The sequence below is a fragment of the Vicia villosa genome, linkage group LG1 (assembly GCF_029867415.1).
Source record: "Vicia villosa cultivar HV-30 ecotype Madison, WI linkage group LG1, Vvil1.0, whole genome shotgun sequence".
NCBI lineage: Eukaryota > Viridiplantae > Streptophyta > Magnoliopsida > Fabales > Fabaceae > Vicia > Vicia villosa.
The window spans coordinates 44,312,732-44,326,426 of NC_081180.1; the positions used below are offsets into that span (position 1 = coordinate 44,312,732).

The following is a 13,695-nucleotide window of genomic DNA, read 5'->3' on the forward strand; positions in this document are numbered from 1 at the left end:
AGGTTTTGACTGAAAATGTAAAGGAAATGGAAATGGTTCTAAATGTGAATAAACTACTTTTAAAGATAAAAAGGTGTTTCAAACGTACATTTCTCAGAGACTTGTTTCTCAATACGCTTAGATGCTTTGAGTAATTTGAGTATAGTACAATGTTGAACACACATAAAATCTATTTACTAAGACTCATATATATACTAATTCAACTACAACGGTCTTCTACTTAAAAGATGACATGTTTATGTTTGCATGTGCTTCGTCTTTTGCAAACCTCCATGCGTTCTTCTCAAGGAACCGATAAGGCCAAAACATCGTTATTGGCCAAATTCGAATTTCTTAGTGTCGAACTCCAAGTCCATTTATTTAAAATATTTATAAGTCATAGATAGAACATAAGATTATCAGTGTGACTTGCTCTTTACCAAAATATCTTTGTCGAAAAACATCTCCAAGCTTCGTCGAAGTTGATCTTTATTTACAAAATAAATCCCTTGTTTCCTTATCATTCTCTTCTTTGTGAGCGTCAAATTTTCAGCTAACAAGTGGACACAAGACATACACTTAACTCTTGTGGAAATGACGTTCTAGCAAGGATGTATGCCCATATGAAGAGTTGTGAAGCAAAAAATGAAACCCTACAAGTTAGTGTTCTAAACATTCAACAATATCAACAGGACAATGATGCATAATAAGACACGAAGGAGTTGAATCCTCAATCCCTCTCTGCCAAAATCTGGGATGCTTTTGTCCCATATAGCTTCAAGTCATTCTCTTTAATGACATTGAAAAGAAAGAGTGATCTAATAGAGCATTTCACACCCATCAATATACAAATGAAAATAATAGGCATAACATACTCCCTTGAATGTAAGCTCTTTTCCAGAACGTTTACATCAACATTCTTAGGTTCTCTAAAACTAGTTACAAGGATCTGTCTAGAAAATATATTCACTAGTTCTCGACGAGCAAACAACCAAAAGTATCTACCACCACCTTGTTCAACATTTTCCGTGTACACTCAGAATCATTATGTGAGTACCTAAAAAAGTTATAAGAGGTCGCCATCAAGGTGATTAACCCTAATCAAGAAGCATCCATAGGAGCTTTAAAAAATGTGCTTAAAGTCAAACACTTTAATGAGTCTATTACATAAAAACCGGTATATTCAACAGAAGAAATCATAACGAGGGGGAGTGTTACATGAAGGGCAAGAAAAAACAATGCTAAAAAGAGGGCCAAAAATGAAAAGGAAAGAAATAGTGGGGGATCTGAATCCTCTAACCATCACAAGAATCACCTCGCATAACCAATTAGAGATAAGGGGACTTTTAAACCCACTAGAAGACCAACAAAAAATTATACACCAATAAACACTAAACGAGAGCAAATATGGCAGAAACTGTATCACACCAAGGCCATCCCAAATTATCCACCCCCTAAATGGGAGGTTATGATAAGTGATATCAATAAGAAGTGCAAGTATCACAAAGTTAATGGTCATCATCATACAAGAAAGTGATCTCAATAAGAAAATATGAAATATGAAGAAGGAGAGTTAGTGTGAGTGCTTTACGAGAATATAAATTTGTTCATGTTCTCCTTCCTCAAACATACTACAAGAAAGTTTGTAATTACCCACGACCATAAGCCCTTGGTAATAAGACAAATTTGTGGGTGAAGGCACATTTTTGAAGGCTTATATGAAGCCATGGGCCGCTCCTCGGTAACATTTATCGACGACCAAAAAAACCCTTGATGTTACCCTGAACGAAATCGTGAATAATTTATGGGTAGTCATAATTTTTAACATAAATTATTCATTTTATATCATCCACAACTTAGCCATCAGTAACATTACCTAAGTCCAAGTCTTTGGTAAAATTTGAATTTCTAAGATAATATATGGTACCGACAGTTAAGTTGTCTGTAAGATATCTATTTTGACCACTATTACCATCAAGTTACTAACATGCCTTATAAATTAATATTTTTCACCAAAAGCTACAAACAATTGTTTTATATCATAATTGATAATAAACACTGGAGAACATTTACGATAAAAGCTTCACAAGAGAAGATAACAATTTTTTCAATTTGGGAAACAAAGGTAATATGATTACATACCTTGATAAGGGAGTGTCGAGTTGTAACTTCCTTAAAAATATCTTCAATAATGTTATAAATTAGATGGTTCTTAGCGATCCTCCATTATTTGGGTAGACTTTGATTTTCTAAGTTTACTTCTACAACTTGAATTTCTCCATTTGGGCTTTGATATTCCTTTTGACCTTGATTTTCTCAAGGATACATGCACAGTCAACAACATCTATCTCTGTAGACAAGGGGTTAGACTCATAAAATATAACATGAACTGACTCTTCTATTGTTAGGGTTTTTTTGTTAAAAAACTCTAAAAGCTTTGCTAGAAGTGAAATATCCTAGGAATATGCCTTCATCAACTTTGGCGTCAAATTTCCCAAGATTATCCTTCCCGTTATTAAGGATAAAGTATTTGCATCCCAAGACATATAAGTGAGAGATATTTGACTTCCTTTCTCTATACAACTCATAGGGCGTCAACCTTATAATTAGTCTTATCAAGACACAATTCATTACATAACAAGCAGTTCTTACAACATTGTCCCAAAAGTATTTAAGAAGGTTAGTCTCATTGAGCATCGTTCTCTCTAGCTCCTCTATAAATTTATTCATCATCTCCACTACCCCATTTTCTTAGGGAGTTCGTGGAGTGAAGAAAGTATGTTGAATTCCATTCTCATTACAATAATTTTCAAATTCCTCATTCTAGTGTTCACCCCCATGATCACTTCAGATTAATGTGATGCTTAATCCTTTCTCATTCTGGATAATCTTGGAAAGTTTCTGAAAGGAAACAAGCATGTATCTTTTCTAAGATAAAAATAATGTCCATGTATAGCGATAATAGTCATCCACAACTACAAAGGCATAGAGATTTTCTCTAAAAAAATTGTTCTAGATGGGCCAAAAAGATCCATGCAAAAAAGTTGTAAGGGTTAGTTTGTAGAAATAACATTTTTAGATTAAAAAAAGGCCCTCACTTGTTTCCCTTTTTGACACTTATCACATAAACAACTTTTCTCGCGTAAGTTTGACAGGCCAATCACTAAATCCTTGCGGACCAACTTGTTTAAGTTATCCACGTGGATGTGGCCTATTCTCCCATGTCATAACCGAGATTCATTATTTTTTACTAAGAAGACCAACATCATTTGAAGAAATCTTATTTAGATTCACAATGTAGGTGTTTCCACTTCTAGAGATGGTAAAAATGGTTTGATCATGTTTGGTTTTAATAACTCTGCATCTAAGAGAATCAAAAGTTACGTTGTTACCTTTATTGCATAATTGACTAATACTTAGCAAATATTTTGCATATTTGGTCTCACAAAATACATCGTCTCTAATAACGAGACTCAGTTCGCTAATTCCACAGTGGTCGAATTCTGCCATCCCTTAATAACTTAGACCAAGTTCATATCGGTTGAACGCCCCCACGCCAATGGACAAACTAAATCCACAAACAAGTTATCTTATACGGAATAAATGAGTTATGTCTCGAACAATTGCACGAGATATTATGATCATACCACACATCACTACATTCTTCTGTAAAAAAAACACCCTTAAAATCATTTTTGATAAGGATTGCACAACTTAAACTCAACGAAAGAACAAAAATAATCATCAATATTCACTTATTCACATCTCTAATAGGCTAAGTCTATGTTTGGTTTCACGTTTGAGACAACTAGAATTGATTCTGGACGTCTAGAATTGATTTTGACGTGTTTGGTTGATCTCGAGCAGAATTGATTTTGCTTTCTAAAATTGATTCTACTTGAAGTTAGTATTTGTAGCTTTTGATCAAACGTGATTTTTAAACGTAATTTTACACTAAAATTTATTATTCAACTCACTTTTGCAATAATTTCTCCAAACATAAATCACTTTACCTTCAAATCACTTTTATCCAGAATCAATTCATTCAAAATCAATTTTTTTCACTGCAGAACCAAACAAACCCTAAATCTTTCCTTAATTTCCAAAGTAGTGTCATAAATATATTTAAATACAAATCACTCCACATTCAACTCCCTCTTAAATAAAATTAATTTCTATTACTAAATAATCCAAACATACCCCCAAGTAAAAGTGTAAAACATTGAAATTAATTTGTCGAACACAAGAAACCCACCAGAAGCGCGTTGAACCGAAACAGTGGGTTGGGGCCCCAGTTTTACCAAGTCAGACAGACACAAGAACACAAACACGCCTTATCACCGGTCCCACTTCCCACTCTCCTCACCTCACCATCTTCTCTTCTCGCTTTCTCCAATAATCCTAGAAGTAACAAACACTCTTTCTCTTCATCAACCACGACAAATCTTCGCACCCGAAAGAAACATCCTAAACCAAACAAACTCAGATACACAACACCTTAGTACTTGTTCTTCTTGTTCCAACCAGAAAGAAAGATAGTAGTTTCATTTTTTTGGACTTTTTTTTATTTCTTTTGTCGTTTATTTGTTACTTCCTCTTTTTGGCGTAAAGGTTGGTTGTTATATATTGGTGTGGCATGTTTTGTTTCTTTCGTATCTTTTCTTTCTGTCTACACCCCCATGTTGTGGTTCTTGTTCGGTTTCGATTTTGAATACGCAATACTACAACAACAACAACAACAAAGCTGTTTTCTTTGAGTATGTCGCTCAAAAGGGGTCCCGATGATAACAAGAGTTCGGATGATAAGCGGAGAAAGCCTCCTCCTTTTTGTAGGTAGGTTTGGTTTTTTACTTTCCCTCTTCTTTTCAATAGTTTTTTTTTTTTTGTTGAAATGGGAATGGTGGAAGCTGAATATGATCAATTTTGGTGTTAACTGAAATGGGGTTTGTTTGTTATATTAATGTGAATTGTGTTTTTATTTAATTGCGGCGCGAAAACTGGGCTGAAGAATTCTTGTTGGGCATGTTCATTGCATTGAAGTAGGTTTAATTTCATGTTCTAAGATAAAAGGCCAATGCTGCTGTTTGTGTATTATTTTTTGGATACTGATTAACTGTTGTAATATAGTTCTATCTAAATTGTGGTTTGCAACTGCAATTGCAACTACGAAATGAAGTTTTTGAGGAGTTGTAATGACATTGCAACCATAATTGCAGTTGCATTTTGCTGCAACATTAAGGTTTGCAGCATGAATGAGGCTGGATTTTTTAGCTATATTATGTATGGAGAGTTTACTTGACTGTTAATAGGACTGTGCTGTTGTGTTTTTGACGTTTTGTTTTGGTTGTAATGAATGATGTTTTAGTGTGGTGCGCGAGGTGATGAAGTTACAATCAGTTAGGAATTTGATGGAGCCGATTCTAGAGCCGTTGGTTCGTCGAGTGGTATGAACTTTGATCTCTCTTATTTTATTGTCCATTGCATTTATAATTTTGGTGTTAATTTCTTTTTATTTGTGCATGACTTTAGATTGTTTTTATTAGATGTGATAATGTTTGCTTTTAGCATTTTTGAATGGTTTATGGAACCGATTAGTGCATCATAGAATAGACGGTTTCATTTAGTTACACTATTTAAGTGTTGTTTGTGAGTTACCACCGTGCTTTGGTAGCTGCAGATAACTTGCGTTGTATCCAATTTATGACAGTTATAACTTTCATTACTCCTTGTGGACAAGTGCATACTGATTTCAAACTAATCCTTTATCGTTCCACTTGTACGATTTGACTTCAAGCATGCCATTTCGCGATTGACTCCCAACTGAAACACTTGACATTCTACTTCGTTATTTGTCTCAAACCCTTTGAATGGCTTCAATTCTTAGATATACACTGATATGAGTGTGGGAATGTTTCATTGCATAAAAGTGGGCTACTATCCTGGACTCCTAAGCTTGCTACTTGTCTATAAATAAAATGAAGAGAAAGAAAATATTTGAAGAACTTTCTTGGTTCAATTCAAGTTTAAATGTTTCCAGTGTCCAATTTCTGTCCTGTATAAGAGAAAGATATACGTTGCGATGTGTGAATAAATATACTAGAGGTTTTAGGTTATGTGCATTCCATAGTTTGATCTTGCTTGTTATTTTTGTGATGTTGTTAAACGAATGAACCAACAAGATGAAGTTATGTTCCCTATTGTGATGAGTTTTAGTTTTTCAAATGCTGGGATATAAGAGTTTGTTTATTTGAGACTCAAGATCGAGTGTTGGATTGTAAGAACTTACGTGCTAAGGATGCCTTAGAGTGCTACGATAAGAGAAAGACCGTTGTCGTTGCCGGCGTGGTCATGATCGATCTTTCTCAAGCAAGATTGTAAAAAAAAAAGTTGGGCTTTATTTTTAGCCTGTATTATAATTTTTATGTTTTTATGTATGTGTGTGTATGTATGAAATCACCATTTTCCCCCCGGTAGGATCTTACGTGCTGTGCTAACAGTCCAAGTTTTACGATCTTTCACAAGCCGACGGATCCTACTTAAGATCTTGTGCTTGACTACTTTGCTTATACAGATATACAATATGATCATATATCTTTGCAGGTTAAGGAGGAAGTTGAATTGGCCCTAAAGAAGCATTTGAACAGCATGAAACAGTAAGAAATAATCTTCAATTGATAATTTAAATTTCCATGCCTCTTTTTTGAGTTGCTTAAAAAGCAAAGGGAATCGCTTCACATGCATCTTTTTTCATTTGTTTTCAGAACCTGTGGAAAGGAGCTGCATACTTTAGAAACAAGAACTTTGCAGCTGCAGTTTGAAAACAGCATTTCTCTCCCTGTCTTTACAGGAGCTCGAATTGAAGGAGAGGACGGCTCAACATTAAGGATACGTTTAATCGATGCCGTAACAGGGAAGGTTGTTTGTACAGGACCTGAATCTTCAGCTAAGGTGGAAATTGTAGTCCTTGAAGGTGATTTTGAAGAAGAAAGTGACATTTGGTTGCCTGAAGATTTCAAGAACAATATTGTGAGAGAGAGGGAGGGGAAAAAGCCGCTCCTTACAGGAGAAGTTATTTTATATCTTAAAGACGGGGTTTGTATGATGGGTGAAATTTCATATACAGATAATTCAAGCTGGACAAGGAGCCGTCGGTTCAGGCTTGGCGCAAGAGTAGTGGACAACTTTGAGGGTATTAGAATAAGAGAAGCAAAGACAGATTCATTTATTGTCAGGGATCACAGAGGAGAATGTGAGTATTTGTCTTATAGACTTATACTAACCTTTTTTCAGCTTAGATGCATGATGCTATCAGGCGGGAATGAATGAATTGCAGATTATTTATCTTATTTTGTATTTTTGTCTTTGTTTTTAGCTTTTCAACTCACTTATTGAAACAATAAAAGGAAACTTACTTTAACATCTGATTTTTCTGCGCAGTGTACAAGAAACACCACCCTCCAAGTCTTTCGGATGAAATTTGGAGACTGGAAAAGATAGGCAAAGATGGGGCTTTCCACAGGCGTTTGAGTCGTGAAAAGATCCGTACCGTTAAAGATTTTCTCACACTACTCAATCTCGATCCAGCAAAGTTGCGAACTGTAAGAACTAATTTACCGCTAGTTGCTAAACCTGCCGTATTTTTTGAAGAGTGTCTTAACTTTTGTTTTTTTAATCGATTGTCTTTTAAAGGATTTTTCAAACACTTTCTTGTGACAGTTTTTGATAAGTACTAGGTTTGTCTAGGGCAAATGACTAAATTCTTTTGGTTGGGAATGTGTAGATATTAGGCACTGGGATGTCTGCAAAGATGTGGGAAATAACTGTAGAGCATGCTCGGACTTGCGTCCTTGATCCAACAAGGCATGTGTCATCTCAACAACCTCGTGTAGTCTTCAATGCCGTGGGACAAGTGACAGGACTGCTCTCTGAATGCGAATATATCGCTGTAGATAAGCTGTCTGAAACTGAAAAGGCATTTATCTCTCTAATCACTCGTTACTCACTCATTTCCTTTCATAGTTCTTATTAATTTTACAAATTTTAATCTTTTTCTATCAGGCTGATGCTCAAATATCGGTTCTTTCTGCACTTAGCCAAGGCGATTATACCTCTTTCGAAGACGAAGCCTCCTTAATGGATGGTTATTCACACTTAACTAATGCACATTACTCTCCGAGAACCGAGGGATCAAGTGCTAACAAGCTTTTGGCTTCTCAAAAGATTACAGGATTCAATTACACACAAGAAAGTGCATCTTCAACTGATATCATGCCGTCCATGTATTCTGTTGGTGGAAGTAGTGGCTTGGACGACTATGGTTTACCAAATTTCGACAGCATTGGCCTTAGATACGATCAGAATCTTGGTTTTCCACTCCAAGTACCCAACTCTTTGATCTGTGACACGGATTCAATAGTCCATGCTTTCACTGATGAAGATCATCTACAATTTTTCGAGGCCGATCTTCAATCTCAGTGTCAGATTGAAGCAGATTTACAGAGTGCTGTTGATAGCTTCATGCTGGCACCTTCTACATCTATGGCTAACGGAAAAGCTCGGAGACGGTGGAGAAAGGTAGTCAACGTTCTAAAATGGTTCTTGGTGAGGAAGCGACGAACCCAGTTATATAGGTAAGCTTTTGTACATTGCGTTCTCGAAAGCAGCCTACAAAATAATAGTTTGCCGTGTTGATAAAGAAAAAGTTATGGTTTTCTCTCTCTTATATATGTAAATAGATCCTCTATGCATTGGTTTTTAAGGTTGCCAGAGGTTAAAGAGCTGTTTGGCTCTTCTCTTTGAGTTTGTAAATAATTGATCTTCAGGAGAGGATTTCTGATTGTTGGCAAATGTTTAGTGAGTTAGTATATCATATTTTTGTAAACATTTTGTCCAATAAAATCAGTTTTCATAGTTTCTCACTAAAATTGTCACCAAAAAGAGGGTAGATCCACAACTTTAAACGCGATGAAACCTTTCAAGTCCCTGCCCCTGATGGATTCTAATGAAACCTTCCACATTTGGGGCAATGGCAATTTTACAAAGATTTTTCATAAGTTATTACATGGAAATTCTTGAGTAAGATTATGTAAATAAATAGTAAAATAATTTAAACTAGACTTGGTAGGGGCCGCGCGAACGCAGGCCCCCTCTGCCACAAATTATGATGCAGGCTGTTCTACTTGAGAACACCTTAGGCTGGCACCCCTCCTAAGTGCAATGGAGGTCACCAACCTAGGCCATGAGCCTTTTTGATCACTCATTGACCCCATCCAGGTAAGTAATTTAAAATGATGGCACTTAATTTCTATTTATAAACACCTAAACATCCTCACACCTTTTCTTTCACCGATGTGGGACTATACTTTCTCAAATAACACTTGTTTTTATCCCTTTTTGTTCATTTAATCCAAATCTTCTTCTCTCTTGCACATTTTCACATGTGTGTTATTGATACACTTTATCATAACATCCTGTCATTTCCACGTGCATAGCATGTGATTATAAGTGGTATTGTTTTTTTGTGGGGCAGAAAGAAGAACACAACATGTATTTTGCAGCTACTAGAATGCATATAACTAGTTTTTTTTCCTCCCTAAATCGTGATCATGTTGATGTAAGAAATTGAACCAAAGCAGCAATATTGCTAAAGCTTTGTCTAAAGCTTTGTGGTTTGCTTCCAGATGACCAAATTGAAGGTGTGCAAATAGTTCCTTTATATTGCTTTGTGTTGCAATATAGGATTCTGCTATAGAACTATACACAATGAATGGCAAAGTAGCTTCACCAAGCACACCATTATTTGTAATATTCAAATAAAGTTTTCCAGTTAATGCATCAAGATCACTCTACATCCTTAGCTTACTTTCATACCCAAAGTTTTAAATAACGGTCACGATCGCGTTAAGGTTTTCACAATTTTAATCGGTACAGGTGTTGCGTTATTGATTGCACCCGTTGCAAAGTGAATTAATTACAACATTTATATTGAAACTATGATACAAACCATGTTTGGGACATACCACCCATTTTATAGTTGGAGAAATATGATACAAACCATCCCTTTTTATAGTTGGGGAGAAACATAAAGGACAGAAAAGTCAACAGTGAACAAAGCATTATTAGAATGCTTTATAAAGTGGCAGACATACTTTTGACTACTTTTTCAAAAGAAAATAATATTATTCATACTCACGCCTTGTCCATATCATCTTTTGCATATGGGTTCATGAGATGATGGCATATTTTGATCGGATAAGTTTTCTTCAGAAAAACAATATCCAAATTGAGATCACTCACACTCCCGGTTGTCATCCATCACGTGAGTATGGTCCATCATTTTTCTATGAGCTTCTTTCACGTGTCCTTTTGAGAATTCAGCTTTCTTTGGAGACTATGATTTATGTTGTGTGGCTTGAGCTGAGCTTTCTCCAATTTCCAGATTTTTGAATTTCTGATGATTTATGCAAGTTGTATTGTTATTCATGTTCTCTGGTTCACAGAGGTTGACAATGCAAATATACTCCATTAATTATTGTGATTTTTAGACTGGAAGGATAATCATCAATGATTTTCCATAGATGAACATCACTCTTACAATCAAGTAATTTAGTTGCAGGATCTATTAGATAAGACCTGTTTAGGAAAAAAAACAAATTTGAGTTTGCTAATAGCCTCTAGGCTAATATTCGCTCTTTTACTTCATCTAGGACTGACTTTAATTGATTTCTCCACCACGTCAATGGAAAGTACCATTCAAGAGTAGTCCAAATTAAGGACTTGTGTTTTTTTGGGATTCATTATGTGTTAATACATGGCTTTGGTGGGTATGTGAACAGACATAAAATATAAATTGGTGGCACACCAGATATACCATAAATGTTTTTTTTTTGTGAATTATCATTTGAGTTTATTACAATTGGTAGGAGAAATGGTGAGTCTGGAAAATAAGGAGTATGATCCAGGAGTTTATTCCTTATGACTTTTGTCATGTAATAAAAAAAGATTATTCTTGGCATACTGCTTGAGTTGTGAGGGTGATGGGGATCTAGTTATTCTTGGAGGAAGGTCCTTGGTTCTGAATGTATGGGTTGATAGTGATTTCACCTTAACAGCTTCACTTTGCTTCATCCCCCATGTGGCGACTTTTTCTTTAGAAGTTGTGGGACAAATGATTGGTATACTTTTCCAGCTTTGATATGAAATCTCTCATATAATTAATAATACCAAGAAATTATTGGATCTACATAATCGTAAAATTTTGATCCAGAAATTTGAGCAATTCTTGAGCAATATGGGATTGAGGCTGGTACCTTCCTTGGGAAAAATGTATGCTCAAAAAATCAATTTGTGTTTGGTCCAATTGGCTCTTTTTTTCAAAGAGCATTATCTCATACCTTTTGGCTAGTTGAAGAAATTGACACAATAACTATTTATGAGTATTTTCATCTTTAGAGAATAGAAGTATGTAATCAATGTAGATGAGGATATTATGGAGAATGTGCTCAAAGATCTTAGTCATAGTTTTTTAGAATAGAGATGAGGCTACCTTAAGCCCCAAAAGTATAATTGTCCATTGGTAGTGGGCTTGGAAATCAAAAATGCAGTCTTGTAGCAGTTCTTTGGGTCATTTATGTAAGAGACAATGTACTTTCAGAAGAAATAACCACGTATTTCGTCAAGTCTAAATACCAATTGACTGATATTCTCACTTAGTCTCTCAGAGGTTCTCGAGTGGATTACATTTGTAATAAGCTCGACTCATATGACATATGAGGGTGTTCAAATTCAATCCGATAAAAAAAACGCAAACCAATAAAAAAATCGACAAACCGCAAAAATCGAATATTATTGGATGTGTTTGGATATCATTTTGTAAAAAATGCACGATTCATATCGGATTTCAGATTGAATTTTCAAAACCGATCCAAACCAAATCAAACCACAAATATATATTTTATATTTTTTTAATATGGTATGTTGTGTTAATTTATTAGTCGATGATACTTATTTTGTTTATACTATTTTTTAGTTTAGTTAAATCTATTTATTTTTATTATTTCATTTGTTTCAACCATAATCTATCACTCTCATTTTATAATATTAATTTTTAATATACTATATGTTATATATCATATCAAATCTATTATTTATTAACATTTTTTATAATCTTAATCAATGATAAATTTTAGAATTTGGAAATCCAAACACCGAGTTATAGATGAAGTATATTAAAGAGTTATAGATTGTTATAAGTTTTTATCTTGACTTATTATCTCAAGCCTAGTGGTCAACACATCTTTATAGCCAAACTATTACAATATAAAATGAGATGTTTAAATGTAACAATGTAATAACGAGGACATATTTATTAAGTTGAAATAATTATTTTTATTCAAAGATAAAAACCAACATAACAACTAAAATAATAATTATTTTTTATTTGTTATAAAAACATATAAAGAATGGTGGTAGTAGTTGGGTATATCCAGTTAGGGGTGGTAAAACGGGTCAGACTTATCAGACATGTCTGTTTTATCTATATTTTTACAGGACATATCAAGAATTTAGACTCACACTCTCTAGTATGTCTGTCCCGCCTCGCTTTATCTTTTGTGGACTTTTACAGGTGCGGACTTTAACATAAGTTTTGGATATTTTTAGACTTAAAAGGTGCAGTGCCCGTAGCCCTGCCCCACCTCGTCCTCATTTTTTTGAGAGGTGGACCAATGTTTTAAGTTCGCTTTTTACAAAATGCCTATTCCGTCCGTCCCATTTTTTGCGAGTTTTTGCAGAACATGTCTAAATTGGGCGGACATGGCCCCTATGTCAAGCCAGGCTCAATCAATCCAAACCCATTTAAAGAATCATGATGATCCAAATACACGAATTTTACGGGTCACTCTTTTAAAGATTCGAAGATTTCATTATACTTTGTTCTTAGTAATATGAGCTATAATGCTTCATCACTCAAGGAAACATAAGCATATCTAGTAATTTGATATATGGCAATTTCTTTATGGACCACCCAATCTTTTTGGAAACCCGCAACGAAATTCCAAAAATGCCCATATATTTCGGAAATGCATATCTGAAATTACTCTTTTTCTGAAAAAAAGTTGATCTCGAAAGCGCACTTCCAAAAACACCTTATTTTTAGGGAAAAAAAATGTGTTTTCTCCTTCTATGCTTTTCACGTTTATTTCAAATTTCCTCTGCTCCTACCCATTTCTTCTCCTACTTTCTAACTACTCTCTCAATTGTTCATCTTACAAACTCTTTGCCTCTCCTTTTCATGAACCCAGCAACATGCACATGCATCTCTCAAACGACAACCACATGCATCTCTCAATCTTTCACTTTGTTCAAATTCAACCTCCATCTCTCCCACCTTCAAATCGGTCCCTTCTTTTTCTATTTTATGAATACAACAATAATAAAAATCTAATCTCTCTGAAATCCAAAATCATCCGTTCCCCCAACTCAACAACAACAGGAAAACCATCTACCATTTCATACTAAGCATGAATTTCTTCTCGAATCAACAACGATCAACAAATTTGAAGAAAAAGTTTAAGCGCTAACTATCGAAAAAATCGTTCAAATCAGATTTATTCTGGAGATGTATCTCCGAATTCTGAAAAAATCTAGAGAAAAAAAAACTTTAAAAATGCATCTCCGAAGTTAGGGGTATTTTAGGATTTTCAGCAAGAATTCTCC

At 34.8% G+C, this 13,695-nt stretch overlaps 1 protein-coding gene and 1 non-coding gene across 2 annotated transcripts; one reads left to right on the forward strand and one right to left on the reverse strand.

Moving 5' to 3' along the window:
* The first annotated feature begins 4,298 nt into the window (after positions 1-4,298).
* Positions 4,299-8,903, forward strand: LOC131635915 (calmodulin-binding protein 60 A). The gene is made up of 7 exons (XM_058906556.1): positions 4,299-4,812; positions 5,345-5,423; positions 6,580-6,632; positions 6,741-7,228; positions 7,417-7,577; positions 7,760-7,951; positions 8,038-8,903. Exons 1-7 carry the CDS (start codon positions 4,739-4,741, stop codon positions 8,611-8,613), a joined length of 1,623 nt encoding a protein of 540 aa, XP_058762539.1. The 5' UTR covers positions 4,299-4,738; the 3' UTR covers positions 8,614-8,903.
* A 197-nt stretch (positions 8,904-9,100) lies between these two features.
* Positions 9,101-9,260, reverse strand: LOC131645278 (U1 spliceosomal RNA). Its single transcript, XR_009296911.1, has one exon. It is a non-coding gene; the product is annotated as a U1 spliceosomal RNA (small nuclear RNA).
* Positions 9,261-13,695: the final 4,435 nt, after the last annotated feature.